Raw genomic sequence first — 26,541 nt, forward strand, 5'->3', positions numbered from 1 at the left:
AGTGGGTAAAAGCCTCTGCCTTTGGCTCAGGTCATGATCCCAGTGTCCTAGGATCGAGCCCCGCATCGGGCTCTCTGCTCAGCAGGGAGCCTGCTTCCTCCTCTCTCTCTCTCTCTGCCTGCCTCTCTGCCTACTTGTGATCTCTGTCCATCAAATAAATAAAATCTTAAAAAAAACTAAAAAAAAAATTCGATTCTGGGGTACGGGGTGGCTCAGTTGGTTAAGCCTCTGCCTTCGGCTCAGGTCATGATCCCAGGGTCTCAGGATCGAGTCCCGCATCCGGCTCCCTGCTCAGCAGAGAGCCTGCTTCGCCCTCTTCTTCTCCCTGCCGCTCTGCTTACTTGTGCTATTTCTCTGTCAAATAAATAAAATCTTAAAAAAAAAAAATTCAATTCCATGGGAGTATCTTTTCCGCCTGAGAAAATGTTCTTTGAACAAGTGGAGAGCGGGTGAACAGAGTCCCCTAGAGTCCCCACGCCTTGTTTCACTCTTGGGCTGGTACCTGGTGCTTTAAAAAACGTGTTACAAGGCTTCAGGCGCGTCTGCTCGGAGAACGAGCCGTTGAAAGCTTTCACCGCGACGCGACCAACGCGCCTTCGCGGGCTCGAGCCAAGCCTGGGTGGAAGGACTTACACGAGCTTCAGACGAGGAAAGCGAAGAGCAACAGTGGCGAGCACAGGACACGCCTGTGCACGTACGGGAGGGCCACTTTGGCTTTTTTTCAAGATGTTCCTTCAAGGAAAAAAAAAAAATGCTGACGGCGGCGATCTAGTGAGACCGGAGATCTGGGGTGACTCTCGGGGTGCTGCCCCTCCCTGCTTCTCTGTGCTCTCCCCACGACCGTGGAGTCCCGCACAGCCACAGCGGGCTTTTTCATTGTGCGGCCCCGCGGCGGTCTGCTGCCTCGTCCGGCAGGAGCCCGGTGAAGGCTCGCGGTCAGGACATTTTTTACCCGGAGTACAGGAAGCTCCTGAGCCCCCGCCTGCCAGCTGGGTCACTGACTGACTCCAACCCTACACTTCGGACCGCCACGAACCTAACGCTCCCGGAACCCGGCACCCGGGGGCGTGGACGCAGCGGAGCACAATACTTGTTGTACCACCCCCCCCCCCCCCCGCCCCGCCGCGAGGCCCGGCCGAGAGGCGGAAGTTGAAGGTGCTGACGCTACTGGGGGAATTTTGCCTCGATGGCACCTTCCTGTCCGCGGCTCCGCCTCTGCCGGAGGGGCTCGGCTCCGGAATTCAAGATGGAGTCGCTGAGTAGAGCTGGGCAGGAGATGAGCTTAGCGGCCCTGAAACAGCACGACCCCTACATCACCAGCATCGCAGACCTCACGGGCCAGGTCGCTCTGTACACCTTCTGCCCCAAGGCCAACCAGTGGGTGAGTGCGGCCAGGCCGCGGAGGCGGTCCGGCCGGCCGCCGCCTCTTAAAGTGGCAGCGCGGACTGTCCTGGGTTGGGGGCGATTCGGGAGGCCAGGTTGGCAGCGGGGAGGCCAGGGACTGGAGAAGAGACTGGCCGGTCCCTAAAGGGTGTCAGGGGCGCCGGGAATTGGGGAGAAGAGCGAGAGAAGTAGGCCCAGGACGTCTGTGGGGGGAAGCCGATAGAAGGAAGGATTGGAGGAGGATCAGTCCCTTGGGGTTGGGTCCGGAGACCTGGGCGATATGCCTTTTTTCCAGACGTGTTGGTGGACGAGAACGGTGGGAGTCCGAAAGGCACCCGAAAGATTGTGTTTGAAGCTGTGAGGGGTGTTAGATAAACTACATATACATAGTCTATAAAAGTAAACACCGTCCTCTCCCCGCCACCAGGCATGTAAATAAGAGCCCCCTTCATAGAGGTCATTTGGATTTAAAGCTTGAAATCCAATTAGTTTCGATTCTTGGAAGCAGGGTGGTGGGGGGATAAGTCCGGCTTTTATTGAACTACACTGTATTCGAGAGTTTTGGAAAAGATTTCAAGGCACTTAGGGAAAGGGCTTCCATGTTAATTGGATTCCCTTGAAATCTTTGGAAAAGAGACCCTGTAAACGTGTTTCGTTCCAGCTGTGCTGCTGGTGATATCACCTCTGAATCCTCCCTCCGGACTAAGTACTTTTTGGGTTTTTTGTTTGTTTTTTTTTTTTTTTTTTTGCGCGGGAGGGGGCCCGAAAAGTTACATAGGGTTTGTTCTCTGACTTGTTGGCCCCTGATTAAAAGTAACATAATTTCCAGTTTTCTAGTAATTAACCCTCCATAATTTATTCATTCAGCTCTAGGCTTTACTTTTGGCAAATAATCCGTGAATATTTGGTGGGTTGAGTTCATAAATGAGTAACACTCACATTTCAGTAAAAAAAATGAAATTCTTATACTAACAAAACTCTGAAAGATTATTGTAATACGTTCTTTACGGTATAAAACAGATACATAGACTATATTTAGACAGTAATTCTGTGAAAATCATTTGATGTTTATAAACAATTCAGATGAGAGCTTTCAGAATCCTCTTGCCTTATCTTCTTTCACCTTCTGGAAGAGAAGGAGGTTTGGAAAGCCACAAAGAACAAAATTATAGATTTTTTTTTTTTTAAGTGTAGCTGTTTTAGATATTGCCTTAGTTTGAATTGTTCAGAATCATTTTTCTTTACTTGGTCTGCCTATAAATTTGTGAGATATGAATTGCAGACAAATGGTGAAGACTTAGGAGCAGCAACTTTGGACCAACAGACTTTTAATTCTAGTTTTCCACAGACTTTCAGTATTGTTGAATTTAAATTGTAGAGTCCTGCTTTAAATATGAAATACTAGTTATAATAATCTGAATTGAGAAATAAGCTGCCATTTTTGGTTCATTTGGATAATGGCACATAGTGCATAACCTAAATCTTTTGTGTCTTTATTTTACAGTGAGTTGTAACTTTGCACAGTTTTGAGTTTGAGCAAGTTTTCTTTCACGTGAGACCATTGATTGCCACTTTTTTTATACTAAAATTTTACATTTGAAAGGCAAGAAAAGGCCTATGAATCCTTAGGAAGGAAAAGTTTTAAGATGATATTTAAGGTAGAGCAGTACTCGCAATATGATAAATATTTTTTAAATGTTTATATCCCAACAAACCCAATTTTGAATGACTAGCCTTTAAAGTTTTCTCTCAGTTTGTTGATTGCATTAAAATACATAGGTTCAATCCAAGCTGTGAACTACTGTTGTTATTTGGAGTTTTTAAAAACACTGTATGTGTTTAAAACCTAAGTCCATTTGTCACAGCAAACAAAAGATAATATGAGTTCTACTTTTAATCAAAATGTTTCATTTATGCTGAAAATTTTTAATTATTTATGTCCTACAATAATTAGCTTAAGGCAAAGTATAGCTTCAGTTTTCATGATTCTTCAACAAAGTTCTAAGAATAAAAAACTGTGTTTGACAATATTTAACAAACCACAAAGTTCGCCATTCATAAAAATATACCAAAATTGCCCAATGATGAAACAAACTATGCTAGAAGATAACGCGCCCCCCCACCATCCCGGCCAAACTTTGATGAACTTTAAAAGTGAAGGAATTGCTGTACACAGAAGCTTGGCTTTAAAATTTAAAAATCTGGATAAGACATTTTAGCTTTATAAAGGGAAAGTGGGGTTCCTGGGTGGCTCAGTTAGGGGTCCAGCTCTTGGTTTAGGCTCTGGTTATGATTTCAGGGTTGTGAGAGTCTGCTTGATATTCTCTCCCTCTCCCTCTCCCTCTCCCTCCCCGCTGCCCCTTCCCTATGTGTGCATGTGCTCTCTCTCTCAAATAGTCTTTAGAAACTAGGGGGGGAGGGGGGGGGCGCTAATTCTAAGATTTTTCACCCTAAAATTTTATGGAGGAAAATGCTGCAAATAACAGACATGTTGCTGGACCAAACATTTTATATACCTTAGTATGCAACCCAAGCATAGAAAGGATACAAAAGAAACTAACAACAGTAGTTTGTAGAGTAAGAGACTTACCTGACCTGTTCTAAAGGGACTAATTGTAAAAATAAGCAATTTCATCTTAAACATGAAGTATTTCTCCATTAGGACCATTTGGGGTTGGATTATGGGGGAAAAACTAATCAAGTCATTTCTATTATAGGAGAAGACTGATATAGAAGGGACCTTATTTGTATATCGAAGGTAAGCTTTTAAAAAGAATCATACATATGTATTTTTAATCTAATGGTGAACAGTGTTATATAAAGTGGTTCAGCCCCATTTTTGGAACCTTCCTGCCTGACCTTCTTCATCCATTTCTAGCTTTGAGATCTGAACCAAGTTATATCCTTTCTTTGAGCCTTCCTGTGATTCAGAATAAACAGAACTAGAACTTACTTAGGAACTAGCAAAACTGTCAAAATAGAAAACATTTTCTAATAATGAATAAGTCTAAAACAGATGCGTTTCTCCCTCCCCCTGTATTAAAAATGTATATAGAGAGAAAAACATAATACATAAACTAACTCTATAAAATAATGTAGTTGAAAGGTCAGTCTCTCTATTCTGTATTTATTAAATGAGTCATCTTCTTATGACTCTGGTTCTGTCCCCTTTCTGAACCCCTCCCCACAAAAAAAGTTCAGCATTGGGTACAGTGTCTTTAGTGATGTGTCATCTTCGTTTGAGAGTCCTTTAGAAAACCTGGTTTATTCAGTTGCACGCTTTTTATTTTCAACTTTTCTCGGAGTTAATTATCTAAAATGTGATTGATTTGCAAATTGTAGCTTTTGTTTTTGTTAGGCACCTTTTGTGTCCTAACTTGTAACTAACAGAAAAGGATAGTCAGAGTTCCTTGGTCTTAGGCTCTCCCTTAGGTTTTGCTCTGACTACAGCAGGTTCCTTCCCATGGTTTCTAAGTTTAGAGATTCAGCAGGAATTATTACTGACATCTGGTCCTCCCCTAGAGGTAACTATGAGTTACCTTTTAAAGATTGCCTTCTATATTGATGGTAATTAAGAATTTGTCAGATATTCCTCTAAATTTTGGCATGCAACTTTGAGATCTTGTCTAAAAACATCTTTTTCTTCCTTTGTATTTAAGTGCTTTAATACTACATAGTAACTATAGGAGCTCATCATCATTCTTTTCCAGGGTGCCTTTACCCTTCAGCTACTTCATTGTTCTTTATTACCTCTATGGTAATCTCTAGAAACTCATCAGTTCTTGTTAGAATCTTGGTATCTATGATATTAGGAAAATATTTTCCCGGCCTCACTGTTAAACGGTATAGTACATCTCCACTGGTTGTAAAAAATACAAAATTTAGTATAATAAATGATTTGGCTTAATTAAATTCATGGAGGCTTACATAGTATTGATTCTAATAAAAGGAAACCAAAGAACTCTTTGGGAAATGTGAGAACATTTTATGTACCTTGGATAAAGGTGTGCCACAGTGTCAGAATATCGTTTTGCTAGAGACCTTAGTGTACAAAAAGCCTGGATTTGGAGTCCGAAAACCTAAAGCTCAGTTCTGGTCACCTTATTTGTGTGACTTTGGACAAAGGCTTTAATCATTCTGAGTTTATTTCCTAATCTGTAGAGTAGGATTCTCAAATCTCCCTTGTGTACAGAAAAACGATTGAGAAACTATGAAGTATTAGATGCATGTGAAGATCATGTACTAAGTCACTCTGGTATGAGAACCAAGAATCATGTACTGAATCATCCTGATATGAGAACGAAGGATGTTTGTTATCATAGGATTCAAGGCATTTTTTCTCTTAGCTCAGGAGAACTATAGAAAGACTTAATTGGTGTAAGAAAAAAAATCATGATTATAATGGTGGACAGTCATTGTTAAAACCAGGTCTGTACTGTGTTTAAAATAAGTGATATTTTTGTTGAGCAACTGTTTATTAGACATCTGCTAGGTATCTGTCTCAGCTAATATCTGAAAAAAATAAGCCAAAAATCCCAGTTTGCATGGAGTTTACATTCTAGTGGGGAAAGACAAATATGAAAAATAAGTAAATGGTATGGAAAAAAGAGAAGCGAGTTGGAGGTATTGAACTTGAGAGCAGGCTGGGAGCCTGAGAAAGGGTAGTTCTCCAGTGAGTGTCATTGAAAAAGTGACATTTAAGGAAGAGCCTGTTGGGGTTACGGTAACTAGATTCTGGGCAAGTGGTCCAGGCAGAGGGCTCTAGGTAGAAGCATACCTGTAGGGAGAGTGATGAGCTTAGTGTGGCTTTAGCAGAAGCAAGGGGAGAGGCAGACGAGGTGAAGGTGAGGAGGGCACCTATCAGCCAAGGCTTTGGTGGCATTAGAAAGGGCATTGGCCTTTACTCTGGGGAACTAAGTCCTTAGAAGCTACTGAGAAGAGGCGGGGTGTGATCTGACTTAAATTTTTTGTTTGCAATTTTAAGTGCCAACAATATTGTATAATGTGGTAATATCCTTATTCTTTGAAATGGAAATAAAGAAGTAGATAACATTTCTGCAAATGAAACAGTGACTACAGGTGTTTTTCTTCTGTCAAATCTAAGGTCAGCCTCACCTTACCATGGTTTTACCATTGTGAATCGACTGAATATGCACAATCTGGTTGAACCAGTGAATAAAGATTTGGAATTTCAGCTCCATGAACCATTTCTTCTGTATAGAAATGCAAGCTGTGAGTATATCAGTTTTATTACAGTTCATCTATTTACAATTTAAATTGAGTGACTTTGGTTTCTATCATCATGTTATTTTTGGAGTTTCAAGTTAAAATAAAAAATACAGGAATGCCTGGGTGGTTCAGTCAGTTAAGTGTCTGCCTTCTGCTCAGGTCATGATCCCCAGGTCCTGGGATGGAGCCCCGTATCAGGCTCCTTGCTCAGCAGGGAGTGTGCTTCCCCCACTGCCTTTTGCTCCCCCTGCTTGTGCTTGCTCTCTGTCTCTCTGAGAAATAAAGAAAATCTTTAAGAATATATTTTTATCTGTACTCTTAGGTTATAAATGAGTCTTAGATCAAATCTTTTAAATTGGGCTCCTAAAATTGAAACGCTTTTATATACAATAACTTTTTATATTGTTTTAGTTAAATATACTCTTCCATATAATAGCAATACATCATATTCCTGTTGTTTGTTTTATGAAAATAAGTTTCATCCTTTGTTTTGGTTGGACACTGAATTACTAGCTGCCCATGCCCCTGAGCAACAGAACTTAGTTTGAGAGATACAAGATGGGGACTGATATATTTATCCACAGAGGAAGTACTATCTTTACCCGGGTTGTGGTATTTTTCAGTCTGTTTATTGAGTGTCTACTGGGTACAAGTTCTGGGCTGAGAGCTGCTTTACCTTAATGTTAATGATACAATAACCTGTGTGGGGCAGGCAAGCAATTAAGGGAGCTGAGACTCAGAGGTGAGTGGCAGGTCCCCAGTTGGAGAGCGAGAATCATAACACTTTTCTCTCCTCCTTAGTTCCAGGCTCCTTTCAGGCATTTTACAGACTCTTAAGGATGGTTGCATGCAGTCCACAAAGCTAGAGTGGCCCTTTCAAAAAGTTAAGATACCAGTGGGGGAAAAAAAAGATACTAAAAAGTATCCTCAATTACTGTATTTCAGTATGGATGTTGAAGGCATGAGTGTTTGAGGACAGAAGAGAGACTGTTAGGCATTGACTGTGGGTGGATCAGACCTAGTTAGTAGTAGAGCAACCATAACTATTATCCAAGTAGATTGCTGGAGAAATGTTATTTCTCACATAAAAAGGAAAAGTTACCACAAAAAATTAAAAAAGGAAAAGTTACTGTTTGGATTTCACTTGACTAGAAGGTAACTGGTACTGGAGAAATGTCTTTGGTGTAAAATATAAAAAGCTCTGGAAATTATGCCTCTTTTAATTTCCTGAATGAGGAATGGTGAGTTCTGTTTCAGAGCCAGAAGCCCCAAATTCTTCTCCACAGCTCACTTTTAAGTATTTAAGTGAAATAGTCTCTTGATTTTTTTCAATGAACTGTTGTCCAGATAATTCCTTTCTGAGATTTTAGTGTCTGGGGGGCATATTAGAAATGCTTTTTAATACCTGTAAGTTCAGAGGGATTTATTTAAATTAATATTACCTTCAGATGGCAGTTTTGTTTGTGCTGAAATTCTGTTGAAGGGGAAATTCTGCAGAGGAACATAGTTCCAATTTTTTTTTTTAAGGAAAATTTATTTAATTCTGCTCTTTACTACCAGGAAATTAATCTAGCTATTGCTTCTAAGAAAAGTTCGATTATTAATGTAGTCAGGAAAATTATCAGAGACCTATGGATTCACTTACTGTTTAGCATAAACCTGATGTTAATCATAGTATTTCTTTAACAAGCAAAGGTTCCTTTGAAATTGGAAATGCAACATAACCCAAATATAATTAAATCACGACTAACCAAAATTTAACTTACTGGCCTCAGTTATCTGGAAACATTTCTATAGTCCATGTATGGAAGAAATGAAAGGAAATTATAAGAAAATAAGCTGATATTAGGTTTCATTTTATAAGAATCTAGCAAATATCTTGAGTGTAGCCCAGGGTCAGCATAAAAGTGTCAGTTTTCTGTAACTTTAACCCCACTATAGTCTCATAGATTAATTTGTTGTCATGATATGACCTGAAATCATCGTTTATTATGTTAATTGGAATATTCTTGAGCAGAAAGGTACATTAATACATTTTATTTTAGGAAGATTTTCATTAAGTTAAAACAGAGGTTTCCTTAGTTGAACAGAAAACTCACTTAACCAAGGTTGTCCAGTTTCCTTGTTAATTGAGGCACTGAATCATCTTCTAAGGGGCCGTACAGTTTTTGGCATTGCTAATTAGAAATTCAGGAGCACATCAGCTTGTTTTCAGACTAGAGAAGGGCCTGAAAAGGTCAAGTACAACACTGTGAGTGTATTAGAAACAATCTACAAGAGGAGCTTGGGGAAGGTATTTAAAGGAACAGCTGTATCAGGGAGAAGTGACAAGGCAGCATCAAGTGATTCTGGGAGTGAGGACCTCTCTCGAGTGTGTTTTGTCAACCTAGTCCTAACTGTGGAAAATAGTCTTGTCAGGTCTGCAAGCTACTGAGTTGTTAAGGGATTTGTTCTTTAAACAAAAAGTTAATTAGTGTCTGAGTGTGTATACAGGTAATTATACCTGATTCTGTAGCCGCCCTTCTGTCGTTTTCTTGAGGGAAATACCACGAAGACATCTGACCCATTTTGCTCACTGTACCTTCAGATCCAGCTTCTTTCACTCAAATCAATTTTTAGAGTTAATAGAAAATTGAACTATAATTTTTTTTAGTTCTGATTATTCTATTCTGATTTCATTTTTTAGTTTTTATTTATATGCCACCTCCCCCAAAGGGAAAGGTAAAATCTTACAGAGAAAATGCTTACACTAGCCAAGGACTTAGGTTTAGTGATTCTTTTGAATATTTTTGGATCAGTGTGTTTTCATACCTATCGAGGGCCTTTTGGCAGCCAGGAGACCCTTAGAAGGGTTCAGTGACGGTTGGGAAGACTGCAGATTCTGTAGTTAATTAAGCAAAAGTGTAGTTCCTAACCCCTTATTTCTGACTTCTGTTGAGGAAACAAGAGTCCCAGAGAAGTTAAGAAACTTGCTCAAGAATCACAAAGGTTGTAAGTGACATAGGCAGAATTCAGATAATCTTCGAACTCCATGTTCTCTCTACTTGGCTGCCACAATAAAATTACTTACTTCATCAATCCACATTCTAGAGTGATGCTGACCTGTATGTACTGTTGTGCCGTAGTGGAAGTGCTGTGTATCACCCCCATCCCAAAGAGCAGCCACCAGCTATATGGGACTGTTGAGCGCTCAAAGTACAGCTCGTGTGACCAAGAAATTTTCTTTTCTTTTTTAGTTTATTTAATCAGGTTGCATTTAAGTAGCTATATGTGGCTAGTGACTACCGTATCAGAACGTGGAAGTCTAAAGCATGAACTCCTCTTACACACACCCTTTTGTTGTGCCATACCTGAATTGAACAAGCACTAGGGGAGCTTTGGATTCAATTTTCATGCCTCTCATTTAGTCATTCGTTTTTAAAATTTATAAATGACTTCTAGATACGAAAGCTGCAGAAGATATCCCTGAGGGGGGCTTTGCCATGGTAACAGTCTTTTGGCATGCAGTTTAATTTTCAGAAAAGAATGCTATTCTAGGCTTTGCCATTTGGGGGCTATAACCTTGGATAAATCACGTAAACCACTGATCTGACCTACTTATTTTAAAAGGGCATCATATATGTGAGGGTATTTTGTCAGGCACTTAAAAATATAAAATATTACAGAGTGTGTCTCCATCTTGGACCCAAGCCAAATGATCTTTGTAGTAAGAAAGTTATAAGGATTTTAATATTGTCCAGGTACTCTTATGACCCAGGCCTGTAGTGTCCTTATTCCCGTCCCTTCTGACTAGCACCATGACAAGCTGGAGACTCTGTTTATCATTATAGGTACTATTTTCAGAATTTTTTTTTTTTAAGATTTTATTTATTTATTTGTCAGAGAGAGAGAGAGAGCAAGCACAGGCAGACAGAGTGGCAGGCAGAGGCAGAGGGAGAAGCAGGCTCCCCACAGAGCAAGGAGCCCGATGTGGGACTCGATCCCAGGACGCTGGGATCATGACCTGAGCCGAAGGCAGCTGCTTAACCAACTGAGCCACCCAGGCGTCCCTATTTTCAGAATTTTTAAGTGCTATTACTAGGCAGCATGAGGGACGATAAATTGAAAATAGATACATGTTAAAAATGAGAAATCTTACAGTGTACAGATTTTTAAAAACTCAATAGCAGGGGTGCCTGGGTGGCTCAGTGGGTTGGGCCTCTGCCTTAGGCTCAGGTCTTGATCTCAGGGTCCTGGGATTGAGCCCCCCACATCAGGCTCTCTGCTCAGCAGGGAGCATGCTTCCCCCCACTTGCCCCCGCCTGCCTCTCTACCTACTTGTGATCTCTGTCTGCCAAATAAATAAAATCTTAAAAAAAAAAAAAAAAAAAAAAAAAAAACAAACCTCTCAAGAGTAGCAGTTCTGATCAGTGGGCCATGGTATTTATTTTTTGATCAGTATACTGGAATACATAGCACTCTCCCAGCTAAAACTTTGTATTAATGTAATGATGTTTAGTTTGTGGACACTTTTCCCTAAAAAACATTGATGATAGTTTTAATTTTATCTCTGATTAGTTGAAGAGACATCTTTTTTTGCTCTTTAAACATATGCATTACTATCAATCTGGTCATCTTCTGTTTTCATTTGCAAAGAAAATCCATTTTACTTACTGCATTATAAAATCATTTTTGGGAGACTCTGAACTTCTAGGACTTCTGTGTCCATCAAAGAAAATATCCTTCAACTCCTGTCTAGCAGTGTCATGACAGGAAATCTTTCTCCTACAAACATTTAGAAATGCTGTATAAAATACTAAATGCATAGCTTAGTCAAAAAGAGAATAGGGGACATTTCAGCGGGCCAACATCAGAGTGAAAAATGAAAGCCGAAGTGAGAAGCTTATAAACCAACACTGGCTGCCAGCTCCTCGGGGCTCCTAGGTATAGAGCTCTCCTTCGTAAAAGGATCTCATGACAATCACATGGGGTCAGGAGACAGGGTCTTGAGCTCTCATGGGTGGAGAAGTGGAGCTGAGACCCCATACATGAGTACAGCCTGGCCCCCTGATTAGCTACATATTAATTAATTAGGAAGATACCAGCCCACCAACCAAGAAGGACGAGGCAAGCTTATCTATCTTAGTATGGGCTGTGGGTAACAGGGAAAATGTTTCCCCTGAATAATTATAAACATGAACTTTCTCAAAGAGATTTGGCGTTCAGGTTATACCATTCACTCAGTATAACCTCTTAGCCAGGCCAAAAAATTAACACAAAAATTGATCCTCAGCTGGTGAGTATTCTAGGACACCTAGCAAAAGCAAATGCAGAATCCTTCTGGGAGACACCCAGATTGCCTGGGGATCATTGACAAGCCTCATGGTCCAAAATTACTAAATACACAAAATTACTAAATATACAGGAAATAATTCACAATCAGTGAAAGGCAGAATACAACAAAAGCAGGGTTAACCAACCACTCCCCAAAATTTTGGTTAATGAAATGATCAGATACAGACTTTTTAATGGATGTAAATGTCAGATGTAGATTATAAGAAAAGTGACAGGTAGATTTAAAAAATAACCAAGTCGAATATCTAGAAATTAAAATTTCAATTCTTGAAATAAACTTTCTACCTGGACTCAGCAGTTAATTTGTTTTTTTTTGTTTGTTTGTTTGTTTGTTTGTTTTTTGATTAAGTTAATTTTTATTAACATATAATGTATTATTTGTTTCAGGGGTACAGGTCTGTGATTCATCAGTCTTACACAATACACAGAACTCATCCCAGCATATACCCTCCCCCATCTCCATCACTCAGCCACCCCATCCATCCCTTCCCCTCCCCTCCAGCAACCCTCAGTCTGTTTCTTGAGATGAAGAGTCTCTTACGGTTTGTCTCCCTCTCTGGTTTCATCTTATTTCATTTTTTCCTCTCTCCCCCTATGATCCTTTGCCTTGTTTCTCAAATTCCTCATATCAGTGAGATCATATGATAATTGTCTTTCTCTGATTGGCTTATTTCTCAGCAGTTAATTTGTAACAACAGAAAGGAGAATTGAGGAACTGGTAGAGACATCTGAGGGAGTTATTCAGAATTCATCCAAGAAAGGAAAGGAATGGAAAATACGATCAGGAGGGTAGAATTAGAAAGTCTAACACATAATAGAGAAGAATTTTCAGAATGATAAAATAGATTGAGGAGAGACAGTATTTGAAGAGATTTATAACTAAAAATTTTCTAGAATATTCAAAAGTCATAAATCTCAGATTTAGGCAGTAGGATAAGACACCAAGCATAGTAAGTAGAAAGAAATGCACAAAGAGACAGAAGCTACCAAAGGGTACTTGAAATTGATTATTTATAAGAAGCACCAGTTAGACTGACAGCATATTTAGTCGCAGCTACTGAGTTTGGAAGACAAAGGAATAAGAGTACTGAGGGAATTAATTCAATTCAATAATTAGGAGAACAAAATAAACGCACTTTTCAAACAAAAACAGAACTTTTGCCTCTAGCAGCCCCTTGCTGTAGGTCCTTCTAAAGCAGCGCTATCCAGTACAGTAGCCACTAGCCACATGCGGCTGTTGAAAACGCTCTTAATGCAACTGAATTCTTAATCGTATTTAATTTGGTTCAGAAAGAACATTGTGGGGTTCTCAGGTGGCTCAGTCAGTTAAGCAGCCGACTCTTGAGCTCAGTTTCTTTTTTGTTTGTTTTGTTTTTAAGATTTTATTTATTTATTTGTCAGAGAGAGAGAAAGCACAAGCAGGGGAAGAGACAGGGAGAGGGAGAAGCAGTCTCCCCGCTGAGCAAGGAGTACAATGAGGGACTCAGTCCCAGGACTCTGGGATCACAACCTGAGCCGGAAGCAGATGCTTCGACTGAGCCACCCAGGCATCCCTCAGCTCAGGTCTTGAGCTCAAGGTTGTGAGTTCGAGCTCTGCCTTGGGCTCCATGCTGTGGAACCCACTTAAAAAAAAGAAAGAAGAAAATTGAGCACAGAAGAAAGAAATGAAGTTCACAAACTAATGAGCAAATGATTTACTTTGTTTTAAATTAAAATAAGCATGGACTATATAAGACAGTGAAATGACTAGTCTGAGTAGAGGTGTTAAAAAGGTGAAGGAAAAATACTAGACACCAACAGCATCAGGTAAAAGCTCGTCAGACCTAAAGCATCCCACAACCAGGGTGAGAATAAATAAATTGATTAACCATAGATTTAAATCAAGCTGTGTGTGTTCAAATGATTCAGGGTAACCACTATAAAACATAGGAGTCTTTTAAATCAGTACAAACCGGGGGGTTGGTGGGGGGGCAGTGACCGAACACCATGGGAAATAGCCCAATATAAAATGGCAGAAATAAGTCAGTAACTAGAACAAAATGCCAAGTAGCTAAAGTAGCCAATGAAAAGACATTCTGGGACTGGATGAAGATACAGAATTTGTGAATAATGTTTTCAAAAAATGTAAAACTCAGAAACCTGGAAAAATTGAAAGTAAAGGGATAGAATGCAGTATATCAAACTGTTAACCAAACAAGGCTGCTATAGCTGTTAGTCATACATGATAAATTTCAGTTAAAAACTTCATGGTAAAAGTTGCCACCTAATGATAAGAGGAATGAATTACCTGAAAGATAAAATGATTCCAAACTGGTACATACGTAGTGTATATCAAATATACATATCAAAAGTTAAAAATCCCTAATCATCATGGGAGATTTTAGCAGGCCACCTCAGTAATTGACAGATAAAGCAGTTAATTATGAGATACTTAAGCAGTACAGTTAAACTTGATCTAATAAGCGTTTGAAGAGCGCTGCTTCCAGCAATTCAAGAATTTGCATTTTTTTCAAATACATACTAGAATTTTATAAAAATTACCATATGTAGGCCTACCAGCCCAAGAAGTTAAGAAAAAAGAGAAATCTGGGTTAAGGTAAAGGAAAATACACAGATGAGTAGCAATTAACTTCAGAACATAGAAATTGTAAGAGAACAACAGAACAAAATCAACGAAAACTCCCCTTTAACTTGATTGATTGAACAACATTGAAAGGGGGTGGGCATAATGGGCAATATTAGGAATAATGTATATATTTTTTATGTGTTGCAATTGAATACAGGCAATACACATTTTTTAAAAACAAATCACTATGAAGAACCTTTTTGCCTATACATTTAAAATTTAGATTATATATACTGTTTCCTAGAAGAAAACTTAGTGCAACAAAACTTATTCAGGAATAAATAGATCTGAATACACTCACAAACAGTAAAATGTTGGGTCAGTAACTTAAAATCTTTCCCAACACATCTAAAGAAAATTCTAAGAGGAATGTCCTATTCAGAAAATTCAGGACAGTTATTCTCCATATAGACTGGCCTCTGAAAAGGCAGATACAGGATCTGTAATTTCTGATTTTATCACAGGACACGTATCTCCACCGTCCACTCTTGTGCAGTGAGGAGATCATGCTTCTCTTACCCACTATTCATTCTCCTAGCAAGCATTTGTCAAATACTACACCTTATGAGCACCACACCTTACTAAGTATGTTTGTCCCAGAGGGTGCTTTCCCTTTGATTTCTACTTCTGTGGGCACCTCTTTATGACTTAATTGTGAGATGTCCCAAGAGTATTCTGCAAAGGGTTTTTTTATTTTTGTTTTAGATTTAAAGCAAAGTTGATTGAGTAAAGAGGGAGGGGACGCAAGAGGGTTGCCTCTGTAAAGGCTTCTGAACAGGTTTTTTTTTTTTTTTGTTTGTTTTTTGTTTTTTTTAAGATTTTATTTATTTATTTGACAGAGAGAAATCACAAGTAAGCAGAGAGGCAGGCAGAGAGAGAGGAGGAAGCAGGCTCCCTGCCGAGCAGAAAGCCCGATGTGGGGCTCGAACCCAGGACCTGGGATCATGACCTGAGCCGAAGGCAGCGGCTCAACCCACTGAGCCACCCAGGCGCCCCTAAACAGGTTTTTTTTTTAATCCAAAATTTGGTACATGAATCAACAAAAAAGTAAAAGCAAGCAAAACTGGTTTTTCTCTCTGTTACAGCTAGGCAGTGTACATTATAACTTGGTTAATTGAAGCTATTAAAGTAAAGGTTTGTGGTCCCATTAAGCTGTATAAAGTCAATTCTGGCATTTGATGATTTCCTTTTGCAAAAAGTATTTCAGTATTGTCTTTTACTTTGTTTAAAACAAGCAGGCTGATTATTTAACTCAGACATCATATTCAGTGATATTTATTGAATTTGTGATACTGAATTCAGTGATATTTATTGAATTGATATTTGTCATTTACCAAGTACTTTATCAAGCACTATACCATTTTGATAAAACTGTTATGTACTTTTAAAGAATTTTAGTTATCTTTTTAGTCCTGAGGTTCTGTTGTATTTTCTTAAAGAATTACAAGCAGGAGTCATTAAATTATGTTAGAACTTAAGGTAGGGGTGAAGATTCTTAATGAAATATGTTACTATATTAATTCCAGTGCTATGAATATTTATTCCTAAAGAGCTCTGTTAATGATAAAATTAATAATTTAAGATGTATGATTAGAAAATTATCAGCTGTAAATTAGACCAGTACTGGTGAAAATCTGATCCACCAGAAAGACTGTGGGGATATTTACATGTTGGGTTTTTTGTTTGTTTGTTTGTTTATCATTTTTAGCAGCAACACTGATCCATTAATTAGAAGCAGCGTACAGTCTAGGTTTTCTTTCCTCAAACCTACTCTCTCCTTAGACCAGTGTATGATTGTGGTTTTAGCCAAAAAAATAACAACATTATTTTACTTTATGTGCATGTTAGACTTGGCATTTTTTTTACTGAAAGAAACAAGGACAATTGTTGTGTTGCCTTAAGGCATAGATCTCCCACTGAATACCACTTTTAATATTTTCAAATGTTTTCTATAATCCTAAAGTACTTCTGAAAAAATGAACAGAGTATATTGTCCTATAACCTGCTTAACAACAACAAATCACTGTAACAAGCAATTGAAAATAAAAATATTATTACTATTTAATATTTTTAAGAACTTACCTCCAAAAGCCTGTGAGAAGTACCCCTTTGTTTCCACTTCACTTACAACTTTTCCTTTATATCGGGCATCAGTCCTTTGATAGAGAACATTTTTAATTAAAATTAAATCACTAGAAAAGGCAGGGTGATTCATTTCCATAGTGTTGAAAATGCAGCTGCTAGATGGAAAGTTTTAGTAGAAGAAATATTGCAGTGTGTACTTTTTTTTTTTTTTTTTTTTCTGCTTGCCCTTTCTCAGTTCAAGGACAAGACTCAGAGCAGTAGAGATGGCAGGTGGCTATTGGCATTTGCACACATCTTCAGACTTAAAGCACAGAGCAGGAAATGTCCTTGCAAGAGAAGTTTACAATTTGTCAAGTCAAAAAGTGTGACCTCTACCTCCAGACTAAAAGAGGAATTTATAAACAATTTTAAAAGCTCCGCAGTCCTTTTTCTGTGATCTTTGAATCCAGCACAGTGCTGCTTGGCCAGCCTGGAGAAAGGCAGTCTTCCACCAGCAGCAGCAGCACTGCTATGGTTAGTGTGACTCTGCTATCAGTGTAGGAGAAAGATCTGTGGCAACAGCATTAATCTGGCCTTCTGGACGAAGATAAGGAAGGAGCCTTGCTGTTGCCACGTTAGTAGACTGAAGAGGTAAAAACACCATGAAAACATAGAGTGACTTGGACTCCAGGGCTGACCTGGTGGTGCTGTCAGGTCAGAAGTTTCAAATGTCTGTATGGCTTTCTATCTATTGTAGGCCACTGTGGAGTGTTCTAGGAGAGCCTCTAATGGAACCTCTACCAGGTACCTTCTGGTTAGCTTTTTTTGGAAGTCCATGAACATTTCCAAATTTCCAAAGCAGATTCTTTTCTCTGGCCTTAACTAAGTACTGCTTTTATTCCCCCTAAAGTAGTGTTGTCAGGTAAAAAGGAATTTTAACTTTTTGTGTATATGTGGTATTACCCTAATTACAAATGTTTTAAAAGTTAGCAATGCATACACCATTTATCTTTTTTTTTTTAAGATTTTATTTATTTATTTATTTGACAGACAGAGATCATAGGTAGGCAGAGAGAGAGGAAGGGAAGCATGCTCTCCGCTGAGCAGAGAGCCGGACGCGAGCCGGACGCGGGGCTCAATCCCAGGACCCTGGGATCATGACCTGAGCCGAAGGCAGAGGCTTTAACCTACTGAGCCACCCAGGTGCCCCCCATTTATCTCTTTTAAATAATGTTTTCTCTTCTGAGAACTCACAAAGGAAAGCAACAATTACATATAGCTAAGTGGCAAAAATGTGTTCTTAATGTGTGTAAATATAGGTTTCATCTTGTGTTTACAAAGTGAAGTTCATTGTGGAGGTAAAAATTGAAACAGAGTAACCTCTAGTCCAAGAAGATTTGAAGCCCCTGTGGAGTGGGGTCCCCTGGAGGATCCAGGCAGCTCTGGGCTGCTTACGGAGTCACTGCTTCAGGCATGCGCAGTTGTTTTTTTGTTTTTTATTTTGTTTTTAATTAAGAGGAAAGCATGCGATAAGCATTTGCTACCAACATTTAAAAATAAGGATATTTTACACATACACCTGCATTTCTAGCTTTCCTTTTTGTGAAGGCCACACAGCACCTGCATCCCTGCAAGCACTGGGAGTCAGCAGGAGCTCTAGGCGGAGTATGCGCACCACAGCCTCTCCGATCCCACCACACCCTCCTGATCCTCGTGAGCATTTGCCTTACTGCGCAGGTTTGGATGATCTCTTAGTAAAGTGGCAGAAAAATATGTAGCAGAGAAGTTAGTTAGGGAAAGGAGAGAAAAGAATGTCCCCCTTTTCCTACACCACTTCTGATCTCTTTCCCAAAGCCCTACGTGTAGATTTTGGGGAGCCCACGACACTCCATGGAGGCCAGGGGCCATGCTTCCCACTCTTTATTATCCCTTGTGATACATAAAAATGATCATTTCTGTGTGGGACACTGGGATGAACAGACCACCAGGGGATGGACAGATCCAACATTTGGCATACCCATAATCACTTGCAAGCACACACACAGGAGAGGCTCTGCCTTAAGGAATGAGTACTGTGTGGCAGTCGTGGCAGTCAACCCTACAGTACGCATAAAACCCTAGTGTGACTCACTTTTTATTGGGGGTTGCCCGTTGTTTAAGAATAGAAAATTTTTGTAATTAAGAACAAATAGTTGTGATATTCTTGGGTTTACTTTCCTAATTTCCCTCCAAAAATTCAATGACATTTCATGTGTCTGAATCCTGTACTAAAATCCCAGTATTAAAAGGGAGTGTGGAACCAATATTGCTGGTAAACAGTTTCAGACTTGACTTAATTTAGAGAGGGGCACCAAATTTTAAAATAATAAACCAGAGAACTTACAGAATAGCATTTTAGAATGTCCTGGCCTATGTCTTTTAATCAATGTTCAGTAAATAGACATTGCAGTGTAAATTTTGGAAAGTGTAGTCTTTCTCTACCATGTTAGTGTTCATTGGTGTTTTAAGATGTGTGTTTTGGCCAGAACAGGTCAGCTACTGAGATAACTGAATCACGTTTACCAGCAATATGTACAGATTCATGGAGTTTCCTTGCATGCCCTTTTGCCTCCTACCACAGTCTCCTGTCAGAATCCTAGGTTAGGTAGGCTTTGGCTCCATATACTTTTCCTGTATGCATGTGTTCTGCCTTCCACCTCAGAGCCTTTCTCTTCTCTCTCTTTCCGAACCTTTTAACGTTGGTATAGAGCCTTCAGGCTTATTCTTGTCCTAAAGGAAATGATCTGTCCAGGCAGGGGCATTTGCTTTTTCACTAGCCAAGAGAGGCTTATGTTTATATAATCTATTCCATTCTTTTTTTTTTTTTTTTTTAAGATTTTATGTATTTATTTGACAGAGACACAGCAAGAGAGGGAACAAAAGCAGGAGGAGTGAGAGAGGGAGAAGCAGGCTTCCGGCTGAGCAAGGAGCCCAATGTGGGGCTTGGTCCCAGGACTCGGGAATCATGACCAGAGCTGAAGGAAGATGCTTAATAACTGAGCCACCCAGGCACCCAATCTATTCCATTCTTTTCTTTTCTTTTTTTTCTTTTTTTTTTTTAAATTTATTTGAGAGAGAGAGAGAGCATGAGAAGGGGGAGGGTCAGAGGGAAAAGCAGATTCCCTGCCAAGCAGGGAGCCCGATGCAGGACTCGATCCCAGGACTCCAGGATCATGACCTGAGCCGAAGGCAGTCACTTAACCAACTGAGCCACCCAGGCACCCAGTCTATCACATTCTTATATTTTATAATCAGAAGGATTTTCTCTATGTCTAGAATAAATCTTTTTGTCTATACTCAAAGCACATTTTCTTGTTTTTCTTTCCCGGTATAGGGTATCTTTGTCAGTATCATCTTTAGAAATTTTTTTTTTTTAAAGATTTTATTTATTTATTTGACAGAGAGAGATCACAAGTAGATGGAGAGGCAGGCAGAGAGAGAGAGGGGGGGAAGCAGGATCTCTGCCGAGCAGAGAACCCGATGCGGGACTCGATCCCAGGACCCTGAGATCATGACCTGAACCGAAGGCAGCGGCTTAACCCACTGAGCCACCCAGGCGCCCTCATCTTTAGAAATTTTATAACTTAATACCATTGCCAAAAAGCTTTTATCAAAGCCCCTTTTCAGCTTGGCACCATACTGAGAAAATCTCCAGCCTCCTCAAATCCTTTTAGAAAGTAGGTCAGATCTAAATAATAAATGAATCAAAAAGACAACATGTGCATGAGAGTGATTCCCAGCTCTGTTTTTGTGACATTTTACAGCATCTCAAGAAGTCTCAAGGGATTTTTACAAAGGCTCCAAATTAATTTGGGTTTTCTTGATCTTCTGCATGCCATACACCATTCCAGATGAGAAGCAGAGTGAGATTTAACATCAGCTCATAATAGACCGCTAGATCTTCAAAGAGGCCTCTCTGGGGAAATGTAAAACTCTTGCCCTTCAGCTTTTTAAAAATGTCTCAATATTAAATGATCTAATAATCTTTGTCAGTCTTGTTTTTCACACTTTCAAAAGATAGTACCATTTAAAAAGCAAAGGAAATATTTAATTTTGGATATTATTTTCAGAATTTTTGTATTTTTCATGGAAGTACAACCTAAAGGTAATCAGTGCCCTACCACACCCCCTAACCCTTCAGTGACTTGCCTATACAGCACGACTTACTTGGGACAGCTGTTAACAGCCACACTATATGGTGGGGGGTCCAGTAACTAAATAGTTTGCTTTCATCTTGAGAAAAGCCATTTATAAATCAGGATGCCATCATTATTTGCAAAATAATACTGTATCGTCAAATCCTTAAATCTTCTGTGCTGTAGTTAATCAAGGAAAATTATTTCAGGATGTTTCAGCAAGAGAATTGTTCCCAGAATGTGCTGGGCCGTAGAGTGGAAGTTCTCTTGAGGGAAGAATACGTGGCTTTGGCTTGAAGACAGGTCCTCCGTGATCTTAGCTATCTGGGAACTTGTCTGTCTTTCCTCACCCATGACAGTGACAGGCTCAGGGGCAGCTCCCAGAGCCTCCTTGCCAGTTGCATGAACTGAGCGTTTGATATGTTGGCAGACAGAGCTGATTCTTGGATGCGTGTCTGAACCTCTACAGGTCCACTTTTGGCAGAATCGAGTGTGACTCTTATCCTTTACCCATTAAGCTATCATTATGGCTTCCTTATCTTTATTTCTTCTGCAGACATGCCTTCCAAAGTGTTTGGCTCTTTTTGGCAGTTTATTTGATAATGTACAAGAGCAGAAGACGGCCTGTGTCTTATTTCTAAATTATAGTGCATTTCTTCAAAGGAGAAAGGGAGGATGTAAGTAAAGTATTGTCAACATAAGTTGACAGCTCTCTTGGGTTTATTTTGATTATCAATATGAAATTTTTTTTTTTAAAGATTATTTATTTATTTATTTGACAGAGAGAGAGCACAAGCAGGCAGAGAGGCAGGCAGAGAGAGAGGAGGAAGCAGGCTCCCCGCTGAGCAGAGAGCCCGATGCGGGGCTCGATCCCAGGACCCTGAGATCATGACCTGAGCTGAAGGCAGCGGCTCAACCCACTGAGCCACCCAGGCGCCCTCAATATGAAATTCTTAAGAGCTGGGTTTGCAGCCCACTATGAAAACATTACTAAGTGCCCCGGTTTAGCCCAGAAAATGTTGTGTGTTCTTCTGTGAGCCTGATGTAATGTGTATCATAAACTTTCTCATCACTGCTTAAGTTGTAGGGGTGTGTCCATTAGAAGAAAACTGGAATCTAGTATTCAGACTCTTGTGTTTTCTATGTTCTTTAGCCGGGATTGAAAGAGGCATATTTAAAGAAAGATGGTTGTGTTTAATTGCCATATATGGAGCCTTCTCAGAGCCCAATCTGATTTACTTTATGTAGGAGCAATCCTTAGCTGCAAGGATTAGGAACATAACTAAGACCCTGTAGAAGATAATGTTTAATAAATATCTCCTCTGTAACAAAGCCTCCTCTGTGTTCCTTGTCAAGGGGCTGTCAAAACTAAATTCAGTCTATTTACTTACATCATGTAAAGTATTCCAAAATTACTCATTATTCATTAGACATTGATTCTGTTTGAAACGTCGGTGGTGTTTCGAAGTTCTGTGACTGGAAGAGGGACTATGAACCTGGGTCCAAACATGGAAAACTATTCACAGCAGGCCGAATGACTGCTCAGAAAGCCAAAGTCAGCCTGGGTGCCTGGTGGTACTGGGCACAGTCACCTGCAGGACCCATGGTCAGACGTGGAGCCCAATAGTCAAGGACGGTTTTAATGAAACTGGGGGGGTTCTCCACCAGAAAAGTCCCCTTATGAACAGGATAGGAAAAAAATTCACATTCATGATCTTCATTCATAAAATGAAGCTATTCACTCACTCTGTATATCAGTGCTTTCATCCGTCTAGAATGACAGTTGAAAAAAAATCCAATTGAACTTTTATTTCTATCAAAAAGGGAACTTTAAAGTTGTGATTTGCTGTGAAGTTTTTGGTAGAATAAAATGACCTTAATTCAGAGTGAAACAAAATATGTGCCATTTTAAAATAGCTTTTGTTGTGTACTGAAAACTTTAAGACATAATGGAAGAAATTGAAGAGAATACAAATAAATGAAAAAATATTCCATGCTCTTGGATTGGAAGAATTAAATTGTTAAAATGTCCATACTACCTAATGCAATCTACAGATTGAGTGTGATTTGTATTAAAATTGCCATGACGTTTTCCACAGATATAGAACAAACAGTCCTAAAATTTGTCTGAAACCACAAAAGATCCCCTCAAGTTCTTCTTGAGGTAGAAGAAAAAGCTAGGGCATCTGGGTGGCTCAGTCATTAAGCATCTGCCTTCAGTTCAGGTCATGATCCCAGGGTCCTGGGATTGAGCCCTGTATCAGACTCCCTGCTCTGCTAGACTGCTTCTCCCTCGCCCTCTACCTGCTGCTCCCCCTGCTGTGGTCTCTCTCTCTCTGTCAAATAAATAAATAAAATCTTAAAAAACAAAAACAAAAACTAGAGGTATCACAATCTCAATTTCAAGATATCCTATAGAGCTTTAGTCTCCAAAACAATATGATACTGGCACAAAATTAGATAACATAGATCAACGGAATAGAATAGAGTGCCTAGCAATAAACTCACGCATATATGGTCAAATGAATTTATAACAAGGGAGCCAAGAATAAACCATGGGGAAGAGACAGTCTCTTCAATAAATGATGTTAGGGAAACTGGACAGCTACATGGAAAAGAATGAAAATGGGCTACTATCTTAAATCATACAGAAAAATAAATTTGAAATAGATTAAAGACCTGAATGTAAGACCTGAGACCATGAAACTCCTAGAGAAAAACATAGGTGGTAAGCTCTTGGACATTGGTTTTGGCCATGATTTTTTGGATTTGACACCAAAAGCAAAAAGTAGCAAAAGCAAAAATAAACAAGTGAGATTGTATCAAACTAAGAAGCACGACAGAGGAAGCCATCAACAAAGTGAAAAGGTGACCCACCAAATGGAAGATAATATTTGCAAGTCATATAACTAATATGGGGCTAATACCCAAATTATATAAAGAACTCATACAACTCAATAACAAAAGAACAAATAATCTGATTTAAAGTCAGCAGAGGATCTCAGTAGACATTTTTCCAAAAAAGACATACAGATGGCCAACAGGTACATGAAAAGCTTAACGTCACTAGTATCAGGGAAATACAAATTAAAACCACAATGAGATACCATCTCATATATGTTAGAATGGCTGTTATCAAAAAGACAAGAAAGAACAAGTGTTGGTGATAATGTGGGAAAATGTAAACCCTCGTGCACTGTTGCTGGGACTGTAAATTGTTGCATCCACTGTGGAAAACAGTATGGACATTCCTCAAAATATTAAAAATGGAACCACCATGATCTGGCAATTCTACTTCAGGATATATATCTGAAAAAAAGTGAAAACACTAATTTGAAAAGATACATGCACCCCCATGTTTATTATAGCATTATTTACAACAGCCAGAATATGGATACACCTGAGGGTCCATCAGTGGATGAATGGATAAAGAATATGTATATACATAGAACAGAATAATACACAGCCATAAAAGAATGATTTCTTACCTTTGCGACAACATGGATGGACCTTGAGGCATATGCTAAATATAAATACAGGAAGATAAATGCTTTATGATCTCACTTATATGTGGAATCATTTTTTTTTTTTAAGATTCACTTATTTATTTTTAGAGTGAGGGAAAAGGGGAAAGAAGCATTAGTAGACTCAGCACTGAGCATGGAGCCCACCACGGGCCTCCATCCTGCAACCCTGAGATGATGACCTGAGCCGAAACAAGAGTCGGACACTTAACCAACTGGTGCACTTAACCACTTAACCACTCAGGTGCCCCAGTATATGTGGAATCATTAAGGAAACAAAAAACAACAAAAACCAAGCTCATGGATATGGGGAACAGATTTATGGTTGCCTGAGGCAGAGGAAGGGAGGAAGAATGAATGAAGGGGAGTCAAAAGGTACAAATTTCCAGTTACAGAATGAGTAAGTCATGGGGATGTGATATAAAGCCTGGTCACTAGTTAATAACACTGTATTGCATATTTGAAAGTAGCTAAGAGTAGATCTTGAAAGTACTCCTTACAAGAAAAAGTTTTGTGACTGTATGGTGATGGGTGTTAACTGAACTTACTGTGGTGATCATTTTACAATATATACAAATAATCATTACATTATGCACTTGAAACCAATAATTTTATGTCAGTTATACCTCAATTTTAAAAAAGCTTCTAACTGGCTTTCCCAGTTACTGTATCAATACATATTAATGTATGTTAATAGAGTACAAATAATAGTTATGAAAAGGATCTTTAAAGTTTCTTGTTTTATTTATTTATTTAAGAGAGAGTGCATGAGCAGGGGGGAAGGGGCATAGGGAGAGGGACAAGCAGGTTCCCCACCAAGCAGGGAGCCTGATAGAGGCTCGATCCCATGACCCAAGCCAAATGCAGATGCTAAACCAACTGAGCCACATAGATGCCCCAATTTAAAGTTTCTTGTTCTAGCATTGTATTTCCTATATCCTGTCATTCTTTTATTTATAATTTTTAACTTATTTATACTCTATCTCATGTGTTACTTTAGTCTTCAAGCATAATTAAAGCTCATTAACTTTTTGTTTCTATAAAAAATTTTACGTTATTTCATGTAATAAGGCAGTGGCTGTGTGATGTTAAGACTATTGGCCTAGTAATGGGAATACCTGAGTTCTAGCTACAGTTCTCAGACTTTTAATCACCGATTTTTAGTAAGCCCCTTAGTCTTTCCATGAAAATATGTAATGAGACTTCTCATCCAAGCAAGATGGCACAGACTTGTCTCTCCTTGCTTCTCCCCGTTTATAACCATAAAAACCCAGAAAAAGCACAAGAGACAATTGGGAGAACTCTGAAAGGTAGAAAAAGGAAGACCCAGGACTGGCAAAACAACCCAGCAGCAGGCTCTTAAAACCCTCTCACCCAACAGAAGAAGGGCACCCACGTCTGGTATTTGTTGACTTCCAGCCTAGCAACACAAGACAGATCAGGTAGGCCCATTCCCCTCCTGGATCTAGTGGGAGTCCTGCCAACAGTATCAGCTGAGCCCAGGAAAACTGACAGGAAGGATTAAAAGCCTGTTGGCAGTAAGTGGCCACCAAGGGAGTGCTTTCCTTCCCTTCCATGAAGGCGAGGTACAGGGGTAGAGGAGGAGCCACATCACCAACCTAGCCTGGGAAGCAGTCTTCATTTGTGAAGGCTGGAGGCTCCCTTCTCCAGAAGAGGCCCACCAGGTGGCCTAGCCAGGGAAATTCCTCCTCCCGCCCTTTCAAGTGACACTGGCTGAGAACCTACTAAATTCTCACTTGAGGAACTTTTAAAAACAAGAGCAAAATAAGCTCAAAGCATATAGAAGTAAGGAAAGAATAAAAATGAGCACAGAGGGGCGCCTGGGTGGCTCAGTGGGTTAAAGCCTCTGCCTTCGGCTCAGGTCATGATCTCGGGGTCCTGGGATTGAGCCCCGCATCGGGCTCTCTGCTCAGCGGGGAGCCTGCTTCCTCCTCTCTCTCTGCCTGTCTCTGCCTGCTTGTGATCTCTCTGTCAAATAAATAAAATCTTTAAAAAAAAAAAAGAGCACAGAAGAAATCAATGATGTTGAAAATATGGAAACAAAAATTAATGAAGCAAAAAGCTAGGTTTTAAAAATTTTTTTAAAAAGGTCAATAAAATTGATAAACCTTTAGTAATACCAACAAAAATAAGAAGACACAAAGTACCACTATCAGGAATAGAATAGTGGATATCACTGTAGATT

General features: G+C 39.5%; 1 protein-coding gene across 1 annotated transcript in view; it reads left to right on the forward strand.

Annotated features, from left to right (window-relative positions):
* The first annotated feature begins 750 nt into the window (after positions 1–750).
* DCP1A (decapping mRNA 1A) overlaps positions 751–26,541 on the forward strand; it is a 60,429-nt gene continuing 34,638 nt past the window's right edge. Inside the window, exons 1-3 of the mRNA XM_047691877.1 lie at positions 751–1,381; positions 4,101–4,141; positions 6,488–6,615. Of these exons, the coding sequence (XP_047547833.1) occupies positions 1,187–1,381; positions 4,101–4,141; positions 6,488–6,615 (364 nt within the window). The 5' untranslated portion in view covers positions 751–1,186. The remainder of the gene's footprint in view (positions 1,382–4,100; positions 4,142–6,487; positions 6,616–26,541) is intronic.

The sequence above is a fragment of the Lutra lutra genome, chromosome 1 (assembly GCF_902655055.1).
Source record: "Lutra lutra chromosome 1, mLutLut1.2, whole genome shotgun sequence".
NCBI lineage: Eukaryota > Metazoa > Chordata > Mammalia > Carnivora > Mustelidae > Lutra > Lutra lutra.